Source organism: Equus quagga, chromosome 8, assembly GCF_021613505.1.
Source record: "Equus quagga isolate Etosha38 chromosome 8, UCLA_HA_Equagga_1.0, whole genome shotgun sequence".
Taxonomy (NCBI): domain Eukaryota; kingdom Metazoa; phylum Chordata; class Mammalia; order Perissodactyla; family Equidae; genus Equus; species Equus quagga.
This window is the reverse complement of record NC_060274.1, coordinates 119558768-119571255: the sequence shown is the minus strand read 5'-3', so window position 1 is coordinate 119571255 and position 12488 is coordinate 119558768. Positions and strand designations below refer to the sequence as shown.

At 43.6% G+C, this 12488-nt stretch overlaps 1 gene segment (V, D, J or C); it reads right to left on the bottom strand.

Moving 5' to 3' along the window:
* Window positions 1–1014: 1014 nt before the first annotated feature.
* Window positions 1015–1615, bottom strand: LOC124243357 (T cell receptor beta variable 3-1-like). The segment is given in 2 exon segments: window positions 1015–1427; window positions 1544–1615. Coding segments are annotated over 2 exon segments (462 nt in total).
* Window positions 1616–12488: the final 10873 nt, after the last annotated feature.

Genomic DNA, 12488 nt, shown 5'->3' with positions numbered 1-12488 from the left:
CTTGCCTCGTAATATCCTTCTTCATCTGGCTACTGCCTGTTCTCGAGGAGGTTTCAAAGATGACACTCGATCAGAATTGGCAAGAATCATCCTGGTCATCCTTCTCGAAGGCAGGGAGTCTACAACGCACGTGCTCCCTCGATCAATGCTTCTCCCCCACCCTCTCTTCTAGTTTACCCATCGCCACGAACTTTCATGCTTCTCCAAATAGTCTTCAACAACCAGTGAACTCATTGATAATCTGGATCTCCTTTTGGTCTTTTTTTCACCTGGGGGTTCCTTGAACATATTAAGCATTCTCCAGACTCAAAGTTATTGTAATATTCTTCCTCTAGAATCTGGGATTTAGATATCTCTACATGGCTCCCTAATGCAGCTCTTTCGGGTCTTTAGGCAAATGTTACATTCTTTATTTTTTTAAAGATTGGCACCTGAGCTAACAACTGTTACCAATCTTCTTTTTTTTTTATTCCCCCCATGCTTTTTCTCCCCCAACCGCCCCCCAGTACATAGTTGTATATTTTTAGTTGTGGGTCTTTCTAGTTGTGGCATGTGGGACGCCGTCTCAAGGTGGCCTGATAAGCGGTGCCATGTCCACGCCCAGGATCTGAACTGGTGAAACCCGGGCCACCGAAGTGCAGCACACGAACTTAACCACACGGCCATGGGGCCAGCCCCTCCTTTTCATCTTAAAAATTTTATCTCGGCCTCATCTTCTTTTGGGCTTTTACTAATGAAATATTTTGAGCGAATAGTGTGTTTTCAACCATAATGTACACTATGTACCAATATGTACAGAGGAGAAAGCCAAACAATTGCTTCTTCCATCAATTAAGATCTTCGGTACATGAGACAGGGCCCTTTCTTGTTTGTGGAGCCCTAAGAACCCAGCGAATTTATTGTGAACCCCTGCTCTAGCTGATGAGTAGAATTCTGTGAGACTTCTGAGTGCATAAAATGTAGAACTGCCCCAGTGGGTGTACAGGCAGGCTGCACTACAGACTGAAACTCCAGTCAGAGTCTCGCGGCGGGTGAACAGAGCATTGGAGCCAGGAGAACATGTTGCCCCCACAGCTTCCTGGCTGGGCCAGGGGGTTTTTGCACAGGGAGGCAGTGACTTTTCAGGGCTGTGTCTTGGCTGCTGGCACAGAAATACACAGCAGAGTCGCCCGGCTCCAGGGAGTTGATGTGAAGGTGTAAATGAGCTTTGTCAGGAGCTTCAGGTGAGAAACGACCTGAACCTGTTTCATGTAGATTGAGTTTCATATAATAGTAGATAAACATAATCTTCAGCAATTTCTTGGAGTCCTGCTTATACCAGTACATGGCATCGTGGTTCAGGTTTTGTTCACATTTCAGGGTCTTCTCATTTCCCACCCGTGAGATGAGGTACTTTGGAGTCTGGGAAACTGCTGTGTCCAAGGGGCCTGAGAAGGAAAGAAGCAGAATTCAGACAAGCCCCAGGGGGCAGCCTGTTGCTGCAGGCATGATGGACAGCCTTAGAGACTCCAAGAGGGATTGTGCACCAGGGCCCAGGACTCACCTGCTCCCAGGAGGCAGAGGGCCACACAGCAGAGGAGCCTGGAGCCCATGTGGAGTCAGCGCTGACCAGGCCAAGCCCTAGCCCCAGAGTCTGGTCTTCCGGGTAAGAAGACCAGGCTGCGGTGCTCCAGGGCCCTGACAGGTGCTTGGCCTGTGATGTCACAGCCTAGAAGGACTTCCCCATTGGCAGGCTGTCCTCTAGTTAACACTTTCTCCTCCTTTTTCATCTCCTGAGCTTGCTGCTTTCAAAGACCTGTTTGGAATTTGTAGGGATAGTGTGGGTGAAGTGGGCAGGTTGCCTCAAGGATGTTTCTCTGAGGGTCACTCTTGTGCCAACAGCTGCCTCCCTCCCCGCTCCCTGCCCCAGGATCTGGCCACCTCCTTCCTTCTTCCCTTTGGCCTTCTCGCTTAGAATCAGGCTAATTTACTTCTCTGTGTCTTCTGGTTTCCTTCACAATAATGCAAGATGATTGCACTCACAACCTGGCTCCCTTGAATCTGGTTTGTGCTCCGTGGCCCCCTGACTGCTTCAGTTGTGGGCAAGAGATTGCTATGAAGTCTCCTTGGAGAACCAGCTGCAGACCACTTAAACTGTGTGAATTGAGGTTAGCTAGGAGCATGAGGGGTCCCTGAGGGGACAAATTGCACCCCTGCTCCCTGTGATGTTCTCATCTGCCCCAGAGGCTGAGCCCTGTGGGCATAGGAGACTCCTAGAGAATAAGAAGTCACATGTGATAGCAAAGAGGTTGTGGCAGTGAATCACAGCAGGGCAGTTGGGGAAAGTCTAAGGGGATGAGTTTACTGCCCTTGGATTGACTACAGATAACCTTCCCTTTTATTACAAAGTTTACAACTCACTGCCTAGCCCAGGGTTTCTCCACCTGGGCACTGTTGACACATTGCGCTGGACAATTCTTTGCTGTGGGGGTTGTAGGATGTTCAGCAGCATCGCTTGTCTCTACCCACTACATGCTAGTAGTACTCCCCACCCCAACTCGTGACAACCAAAAATGTCTCCAGAAGTTGCTGAATAGCCCCCAGTGAGAAGCAAATCCTCTTTATTTCTTCCAAAAGCCCTTCTCCTCCTCCACCAGCCTCAGGGTGTTGGTAGGGCCACAGCTCCTCCTAGTGGTCAGAAAGAGGCAGTTCTCAGATCTCAGTGCCCTCCTGGATTGGGCCTCAGCCCTTAGTAAAACCAAGTCAGCAAGGACCAGGAGTAAGACCAGGGAGCCACAACTGTCATGGAGGCATCTGAGTCACACACACACACAATGTGCAACACCACTAACTGTCAACTACTGGTGAAAGCCCTCCAAAGACAGACCCAGGAGGTTCATTTGTTTTTTATTAAACACAAAACAAGCAGTAGGGATGCAGTAGTGACAAAATAGAAACGACCACCTTCCTTCCTGGAACTCCCAGCATGCTTTATTGTTTGCAGTCACTGAAAGGCTACTTGGTGCAAAGCATGAGCAAGACAATGTTCTCGCTCGCATGATGCTTATATTCTGATAGGAGCAAAAAGAAATTCACACATTACCCTAGACTTACGAATATAAAATACATGTTATATGAAGTTTAGGAATATAATCAGTATCAACACAGTTAAATACTGTCATTTATAGGGCGTCTCATTTCCCCATCTATAAAACAACGTGTTGAAATAAATAATTGTCAAGTCTCTGACCAGTGTTAAAATTGTGTGATCCTAACCAGGAGCACTCCTAGATGTTGACTGAGCTAGTGGGTCTTATGCATCCAGTGTCCCAAGTCCCTACCTCATTGTGCCACACAGCTTACATGGGAAGGTTTTCAAAGGCAAGAAGGGACGGATGCAGGAAAGATAGACGGAAAGAAGGAGATAGTAAAAAAACAAAATGGACACAACGCTACATATAATAGTGATTATATTTGAGCTTATAGAGAAATAACCACTCTTAAAGAAGGTTTCACATGAATTATTTACTCTAGTGTTTTATGCAAATGCTCTTGAAAACTCAGGTGCACATCATCCAAGGGAGACTGAGATGAAACTGAGATGAAGACACTGGCCTCATATGAGGTAATGTTGGTTCTGCTTGTTTTATTTTCTTTTCCTCAGGAGACTTGGAAAACAGGACTTTTCATTGTCTTTCAACAATTTCCCAAAGGATAGAATGGAACAAAGAAATGGATTCTCTGCACCTTCTTTTCTGACAGGGCCGGCTGAACTGGAGAAGGGGAAGCCTCTACAGAAAGAGCAGAGGGCTGATGCTGGGCTGCCGGTGAAGCACCAGGGCTCAATCCCAGCAGGAAAGTAAAGGAGGGAAGAAAAATGCAATAATTTTAGCATCAAGATAACTTCATCCACAGAAAGTAAGAAAATCACAGGACCAGTGAGATGAGGCAGAAACCTGAAGAAGAGCTAGAACAAAGGGGAAACAGGTTCAATGAGACGAGGATGGGTATTTTGGGCATTGGTCATATTTTTGGCTGTCCAAGATTTAAACTCCTTCTTTTACTTGGACAATTACCAAAGTTTGGCTATTAATGGGAACAGGCAGGTGTGTTGGTATGTTTTAAAGTGAAATCTTCCTCCCATCCTGGAAACAAAACCTCCATCGCTGCCTCTGCTTTTGGTGACTTCAGAAGAACACAGCTCCACCTGGCAGAGCTGTCTCCTTCCACCAGCTCCCTAAGAACTCAGGGCTGGGGAATCAGGCTGTGTGCTCCGGCGGAATGGTATGGAAGGAAAATCTCTTGGGCCAAGTTGTGTCAAATTTAGTTACCTGAACACAGGCTTCCATGAAGATTTCAGTTTCATCAGATCCTGTCTCTTTTCACTGGTGCTGGTACTCAAAATTGGTTTCTCAGGTCTGCAAGGAGACAAGGGCAGTGATCTCCCATCCATTCTGCTCAGCTGGCTGCTAGTTATTACTGATGGCTTTGACTTTGAAAAAAAAAATTCTGTTTCTTTCTGAAAAAATACAAAAGTCAACATTCACATCAACTGCAATCATACGCCTGTAAGTGAACCAACAGCCATTGATTTTCCAAATGAAAATCAAAATCAAAACCAGATGGGACATTCTGCTACAGGTCATTTGTCCTTCACCTTGCAATCATCAATTCATGCTCTTTGCCCACGTAGCTTTTGAAATCTCATCTACCCACTTAAAATATTTACATTTATTATTTCCTTCATTATATGGATGCTAAATGTTTAATCTTTGTGTCATTTGAAAGGAACATAAACAACACTAACAAAAATTTAATGTAGTGCGATGATGCACATGCGTTATTTATTAAAGTTTGAAAATGATCCTATATCACCTTATTTATGTTCTTAGGAGAAGCTATGGATGTTTCCTGGAGTGGGAGTGAGGAAGGCCTAGGAGGACCCTGAATTCCCAAGCCTTTAGTTAAAGTTAGTCATGTAGAATATTCAACATTAAGCTTAGAAGTATGTATTCCAGAATTTTTGGTTTTTAACTTTCAAGAGATTTTGAAAGTGGCTTATAATACAGAAAGTTAAGAATTTTAGATTTGAGGATAGACAAATGAGTTGACTATCTTTAGTAGATTCCTCTGTTTAATACTAAGATGAATTGCAAAATTAACCTCCATTGAGTGGCTAACAATTTTCTTGTTAAACTTTTCGTCTAACTAGACTTTCACTTCAGGAACAATGGTAGAATATATCGATATTCTGAAGCTTCCTTCTGCTGCAGAAAACCGGGACTAAGTAAAATGTAATTTTGTGGCATTCTTGGATTTCCAAGAAGCAAGGGAAATTCCAATTTTTTAATATAAAAAAGGTGAATCAAGAGCCTCTGGTGAAAACAAAATGAAAATTCATGTTTCAGATCTGCATTCTGATGTCTATCTTTTCTGCCTCTAAGTGTTTTGATATCCAGTGTTTTCGTATCTGGATATTTCTAGCTTCCATGGGTCATTGGAGACAGAGATAGAAGTTGGAGATAGAGTCCAGGAGGAGGTCTGGTGCTGATATTTTCATAGAACTGTTTTGTCAAACCCAGAAGAGTGTTTTCCTATCATTTCTCAGAACTCTCCTGCTCCAAGAACTCAGAGGACAGCCAGCAGAGGGACAAGAGTAAAACCCTTTCTGGCTGAGCTCTCTGATACTCTGGAGTGAGGGGAATGGGGCTCGAGGTCTCCTTTGGCTGTAAGTATATGTCCCTAGGTTATCACTATCCCTGCAAGATCTCCAAGGAACCCCTGGCCCATTGGGCTCACTGCCTGAGCCCCAGGAGCTCACATCACAGCAGCGCTCTGCTCCACTGACCTGGGCTGGGCTGAGCTGACGCAGAGGCCCAGCCCCAGAGCCTCTCTCCTGTTCCTCTCAGGAAGCAGCCCTTCACCTGCACCTGTCTGTGGGTTCCTACCTTCCACACCTCAAACCCTCTCCTGTCTAATCACACGCAGGCTCGTGTGCAATAAGTCTGGCAGTCCAGGTTCTTCGCTGGGACAAGAACACCTGCAGATCAATGCAGAGCAAATAGTCTATATTTAATCCCTCACATTTCAACACTGACTCACAGCCTCTGCAAACCACATTCTCCCTTGCTGCAAACAAACCCGGACTTTCTATTAACCCTCTCCCATCCAGCGAGTTTTCTTAACCCTACCATAGAGCTCTCTGAATCTCATAGAGTCACAATTCCTTCTTCTGGATAAAGGATCAATGGTGCCAGGACTCAGTTCTCCTGCTGTGGACCAAGGACAGCAGGATAGCAGAGGTCTTAGAGATAGGGATGGACAGTCAGAAGGTTGTAATTAGCCCCTGGCCCTCCCATATCAGACTGATTCCTCAGTAGACACACCACTGAGGACCTGGGCCCATAGCGTGAGCAAGGCAGAAATGGGAACCTCCAAGCTCAGGCTTCAGGGCATCAGGAAGAAAGGGACCTTCCTGAAGGATATTGGAATATTGATATCACTGCCTCTGAAAGCACCCTCAACCTTAGAAGCAACTTCACAGGAGAGGAAGAGCCTTAGTCTCAGAGTAGACCCAAGACTGACCAGGACTCCTTCTCCCACACAGCCTGTGAGGTCGGTCAAGGCATGTGGTCTAAAGCCCATGACAAGGAGTAAGCTATGGGTTCCATAGGAACTCCCAGGAGATTCTGAAACCCAGGAATATTAAGTCCAGGGACAGAGACTAAAATGACCATTCGGTGGTCTCTCTCTGATAATTAATAATGTTTTTTGTTGGGGGAGGGAATCAGACTTACGGATTTTGCAAAGAATGAAGTGTTTTAGTTTTTCTCAGCCAGAGACTGTGTAGGCCATATCTTTTTGGTACATTTGTAAATGTGTAGGGTGTTTTGATCATGACAATTATTTGCGTGGGCTTTTTTTTATGCTTTCTTTTGGTGAGGAAGACTGGCCCTGAACTAACATCTATTGCCAATTTCCTCTTTTATTTTTCCTCCCCAAAGCCCCGGCACATAGCTATATATCCTAGTTGTAAGTCATTCTGGTTCTTCTATGTGTGGTGTCACCACAACATGGCTTGATGAGCAGTGTGTAGGTCCACACTCAGGATCCAAATGAGCGAACCTCAGGCCGTAGAAGCAGAGTGGCGAACTTAACCACTTGGCCATGGGGCCGGCCGCCTATTGGCAAGGTTTTAAACTTCGTGTGATACATAGGAAAACCCCATCCAGAATAGAAATGTCTCCCCAATTCTGGTTTGAGTCTCTGTTGATAAACACTGATAGGATAAAGATTTAAAATGACAGAAAATCACTGGCTCTGTATTTTGGAAGAAACTGTGGAGGGCATTTTCCCTCATGTAGGAATTCAGGGAAGATATCCCAAAGATCTGTAAAGCCAAAGATTCAGAGAGAAAAGTTTAAGCAGTGGGATTAACATGGAGTTACTAAAATTGACAGGAGGCTCCACTTTTCCTTTCTTCAGTCTATTTCCACCCAAAACACAAATTCAATGGGTATAAAGTTTAAGTTATACAAGAAGAATAAGCTCTGAAGATCTGCTGTACAACAGAGTGTCTGTAGCTAACAATGTAGCACTTAAAAACTCGTTAAGAGGGTAGCTCTCAGACTAAGTGTTCTTACCATACAGGCAAGAGCAAGGGGACTCCAGAAATCTTTTGGGGGTGATGGATAGGTTTATTACCTTGAATGTGGGGATGGTATCGAGGTGTAGGCATATATCCAAACTCATCAAAATGTATACATTAAATAGGTGCAATGTTTTGTATATTAAATATACTTCAATACAGATGAAAAAAACATACTCAAGTGCATCCCACCTTTGTAAAGTACAAAAACTGGCTTTCAAATTTAGTAGACTGAATTGCTGCAGAATAACACTAAACACAACTAGAATAGCTCATTAAAGTATAAAAGATATATATTTAAGGGCACTGGGAGGTACTGAGGCAGTAAGGAGGTAAGAAATCAATATTCCAAAGAGACAAGATAAATCTGACAAGCCATTCGACCCTTTGAGTTATTACTAACATAATATCAGTGATTAAGAAGCTGAGAAGAAAGAGAACACTGAGAAGATGAGAAAGTTGGAGGAACTCACATTGCCTTACTGGCCTGGGAAATAACATTTGTGTTCAGTGACCACTGAATAAGAAAGGGTTCTTTTGAAGACCCCAGGCCTTGGGGCTGGAGGTGGGAGCAGGAACTGAAAATGAGCAGAAAGGAAATTTTCTAGGATATGGAACTGTTTTAGAACTGGATCATGATAATAGGTACACAACTGCATAAATTGATTTAAACTCCTTGAGTTGTACACTTGGTAAATATTATGTTATGTAAATAACACTTCAATAAAGTCGTTAAAAATACTCCAGACATTTAGTTTTGACATAAATGACTACAGACTAGGTTCAAAAAAGAGCAGCCATCAAAAAAGACTGAAGCTCAGGGCCAGTCTCTGTGGCCTAGTGGTTAAGTTTGGCATACTCCACTTCGGCAGCCCTGGTTCAGTTCCCAGGTGAGGACCTACACCACTCATCTGTTAGTGACCATGCTGTGGTGGTGGCTCACATAAAAAAGGAAAAAAAGAAAAAAGAGCAAGATTGGCAATGGATGTTAGCTCAGGAAGACTGAAGCTCAGCTTCAATCCAGTTCATTTATCAACTAGATCAGATGACCTGCCCCTGCCACAATTTCCCAACATAAGCAAAAAAGAATGCTCTTTATAGGAAGATAAATCATTCAGAACCCAAAATTATGATTTTTCAAAGACAATGTTTAATATTCAAAAATAAATTATCTAGTGTGTGAGGAAACAAGTCCACGTGGCCAAAAATCAAGAAGAGAAAGAAAACAAGACTAAAGAAACAGACCCCAAAGGGATTCAGCAATTAGAGTTTTCAGACACTGACATTAAATTAACCGTTAATAATATATTCAACAAAGCAGATGACAAAATGGAGGATTTTGCCTGACAACTAGAAACTGTAGTAAACACTTAAATGAAATTTTAGAGCCAAAATATATGAAGTACCTACAATTAAGATTCCAATAGAGATTGCAAAGCAAAATAAAGATGAATAGGATCAGTAAACTGAAAGATAAGTCAGATGGAAATATCTGGACCAAATCACGTAGAGAAACAAAAAGGATGGAAAATACAGAAGAAAATGTATTAACTGGACCAAATTCTAGAAAAGTATCTGGTCATCAATGTAAAACCTTCTGAGGATCCTGAGACAAACAAAATCTTTATCTTTTTATTCTTATCCCCCATTGACTGAGGATTGCCCCATGCAATATTAACTCCCTGGCACTTCTGGGTTATGTATGTTTAAATTTCAAACAGTCTACTCATGTGTCTCGTGACACAGCAACAGAGTACTTGGGGAAGGATGCTAGACACATGGTCTGTGTTTAAAATGAGGTGTAATCAGTAAGGAGTAGGTGAATGTCTGCATGAAATAGCTGTGTCTAGAAACAGGGATGGAACCAAGAGGATATGTGGTGGTACATAACAGAATTTCATACAGTCCATTCCTAGAATTGTTTCGTTAATTCCAAATAATTGGGTCTTTTGGGAGGTAGCTGAAATCTGTACAAATACAGGAGGATTAGGGCTACAGATCTGCTGGTTATTACTTTACTAAAGGGCATAACTGATATTTATCATCTTCTTCCAGCACCAATTCTATATTTCTTCCAACTTTGCTCAGCACTTCAGTGGTCTAAGTTGTTTGTTTGATAGGGTGATCCAGACCTTCATCCCTGGGGGGTTTGAGCCCTTAGATGCCTTTGTCAGGCCATGATTGCTGCAATTGCAAAATTGTCACTATCACCAGGAATTGAAGCACCAAGAGATGCTTGAGTCAGTTCCTTGAATTCCACATAAACCTTTCCCTGCTGCCATGGTGTAGCAGCAAATCTATCACCTCATGAAAATCAAGATCAATACTTCCATTCTTATCTGCTGTTCTCCCAGCAAAAGGAGCTCAAAAGAACCAGGCATAGCCACAGTTCATGTTCATTGGAATCCTGATTATGTCCTGTGGTGGGAGCATCCATTCCCTCCTCCACTCTCTCCTCAGGAATCAGAACTTCTCATCTAGAAGACCCTACAAATTCATGGAAAGGAAGTACAAATTTGCAACTGGATCACTGGAGTGATGATGAGAGGGATGCCAATCCTACTCCTACCCCCTGGCTTCTGGGTTTAAGTGTTGAGTACACAGCCCCATATTTCAGCCATTGGTTCAATGCATACCACATCCTAGAGAATATCACCCACAGCTGTTATCTTAGAGCTGACACCTTAGCCAAGCTTTCAATAGGTCATTTCTCCATTCTATAAGATCAGATGCTTCTGAGACATGCAGTACATTAAAAAAAAGGGATCCCATGGTCATGAGCCCATTATTTCATTTCCTTAGCAATAAAATGAGATAATTTGGTCTGTAGCAAAGTTGTATGGGAACCCATGTCACTCTATAACCCTGTAGATGGTGGTGTTGGCGTGAAAGTAATTGAATAAATGAACATTCACCTGTTTATAACTGATATGATTTGCTCACATCATTTTTTTTCCCTCCCGTTCATTGCTTGAGCTCATCCTGACTTATTATGAGGGAATCCATTGTTTTTCTTTTGAAGTCTTTGCTCTACGTTCCCTGCTCCAACTCTTCAAGAACACTGTGGTCTTACTCAAAACCTGGGAAATTAATTGGGCTGTCCCAAGTCAAGCTGAGTTTGCCAAACTCAATCCTGCTCTGCTTTCAGACACTACTCGATTTTTACTGCTGAATTCTGATTCTGCACCTCCCAGCTTTAATCTGGTGATTCTCTTGTTGGTCTAAACTTCTGTTGGCCTTGAAGTGGTATACGAATATCAGACTCTATGGTTATATTCTCTTAGTTTATTCTCATGTGGTTCAACATCATTCCCCCAAATGCATCAACCTAGGTTAAGAGGGTCATCAGGTACTCCCGGCCTTGACCACTTGCTGGGTAAGACATCGATATTTAGGCCCTTGTCCTGAGCTCCACATCCTTCTGAAGGTTCACTGTTGGAAATCATACTCCCATGTAAATAACAAATCCCCTCCTCAGCAATCATCTCTCTAACTTTGAGTTAAATCTATTTCTTCTAAGCTACTAAAACAAAAATAAATCCAATAAACAAAAGGGGATAAACACATAGGTCACTCAAGTCACTTTCTGGGCAACAATACTCCCATCCTTGGAGCCCACAGTCACACCCTGTAGTGTCTGTAAAGATTCCCATGGCTCATGCCATTGCTGACCAAGATATCCTACCTTGTTAGTTTAATTTCAGATATTTGTCCATTTGGAGACAGCTGAAAACAACAAACCGAATCAGTTTCTTTCGCTTGGGCAAGAAAGTGGTGCTGGTAGCTGGAAAAGAGGCAGAAGTGTGAGAGTATGAGCACTGGCTAGAAGTGTCTTTGTGAGGCTGTGGCTACACTGCTGGCACAAAAGTAAACAGCTGAGTCTCCCAGCTCTATGAGCTGGATCTTCAGGTTGGAGAATGATCCATCAGGCCTTTCAACTGAGAATCGATCTCTGAATATTTCAGACTTCTCTGACAGATTTTCGTTGTAGAAGGAGATCAGAAACTCCACTCTCTGCCCCAAGATTTCTCCATAGCAATATAAGTATAAGTGACCAGAAATGGGGTTACATCTCAGGATCACTTCCTCTTCCATCTCTGTGACCCAAATCTTGGGGTCTGTCTGACTTCAGGTTCTCTGTGTCCTGTGGGGGGAGAAAGAAGCCAGAGATTGAATAAGAGAATGGACTAGAACTAACTGGCTTTGAGTAAGTTGGACATGAGAATTTCCTATGAGCCACAAAGATACACCTGCTTCCAGGAGACTAAAAATCACCCGACGTAGGAGGCAAGCCTCTACCGCAGGGACAGCGCATGTATGAGGCCTCTCCTAGGTCGGGCATCTGGTCATCAGAAACCTGGAAAGGAATTCTGAGCTTCCGTGGTCCCACAGTGGAGATCTGGCGGAGGTATTAGCATTTCCGGCACTACCCACGGTCCCTGGAGCGCCATCTACAGGAGAGAGTAGGGAGCCTTTGTGTCAGTGCACACCCACCCCAGGACTCAGGCTCTGCTTGGCCCTTGGGGTCTCCTGGTGTGTGCAGGACTGAGGGCTACTACAAGGAGCAATGCGGGAAGATATGAGGTTCAGCAAAGATGGCACCGAGGACAAAGTCCTGCATAGAAATATTAGGAGGCTATCACTTCTCACAGCCTGTTGTGAGCAACAAGCCAAGGGCATCAGACTCTAATCATAATTCAGGATGTGAAGCCTTGAGGAATTAGGATTAAAGAGACAGAAGGAAAAAGAATCAGGCCTGAAGGTATGATGTCGCTAGTGGAAGAGAAGCCAATGAGTAGCTGGGATCCTGAATGAGCAGAGAGAGTGAACCATAGAACAGTGATCCAAACTAGATGAGGAG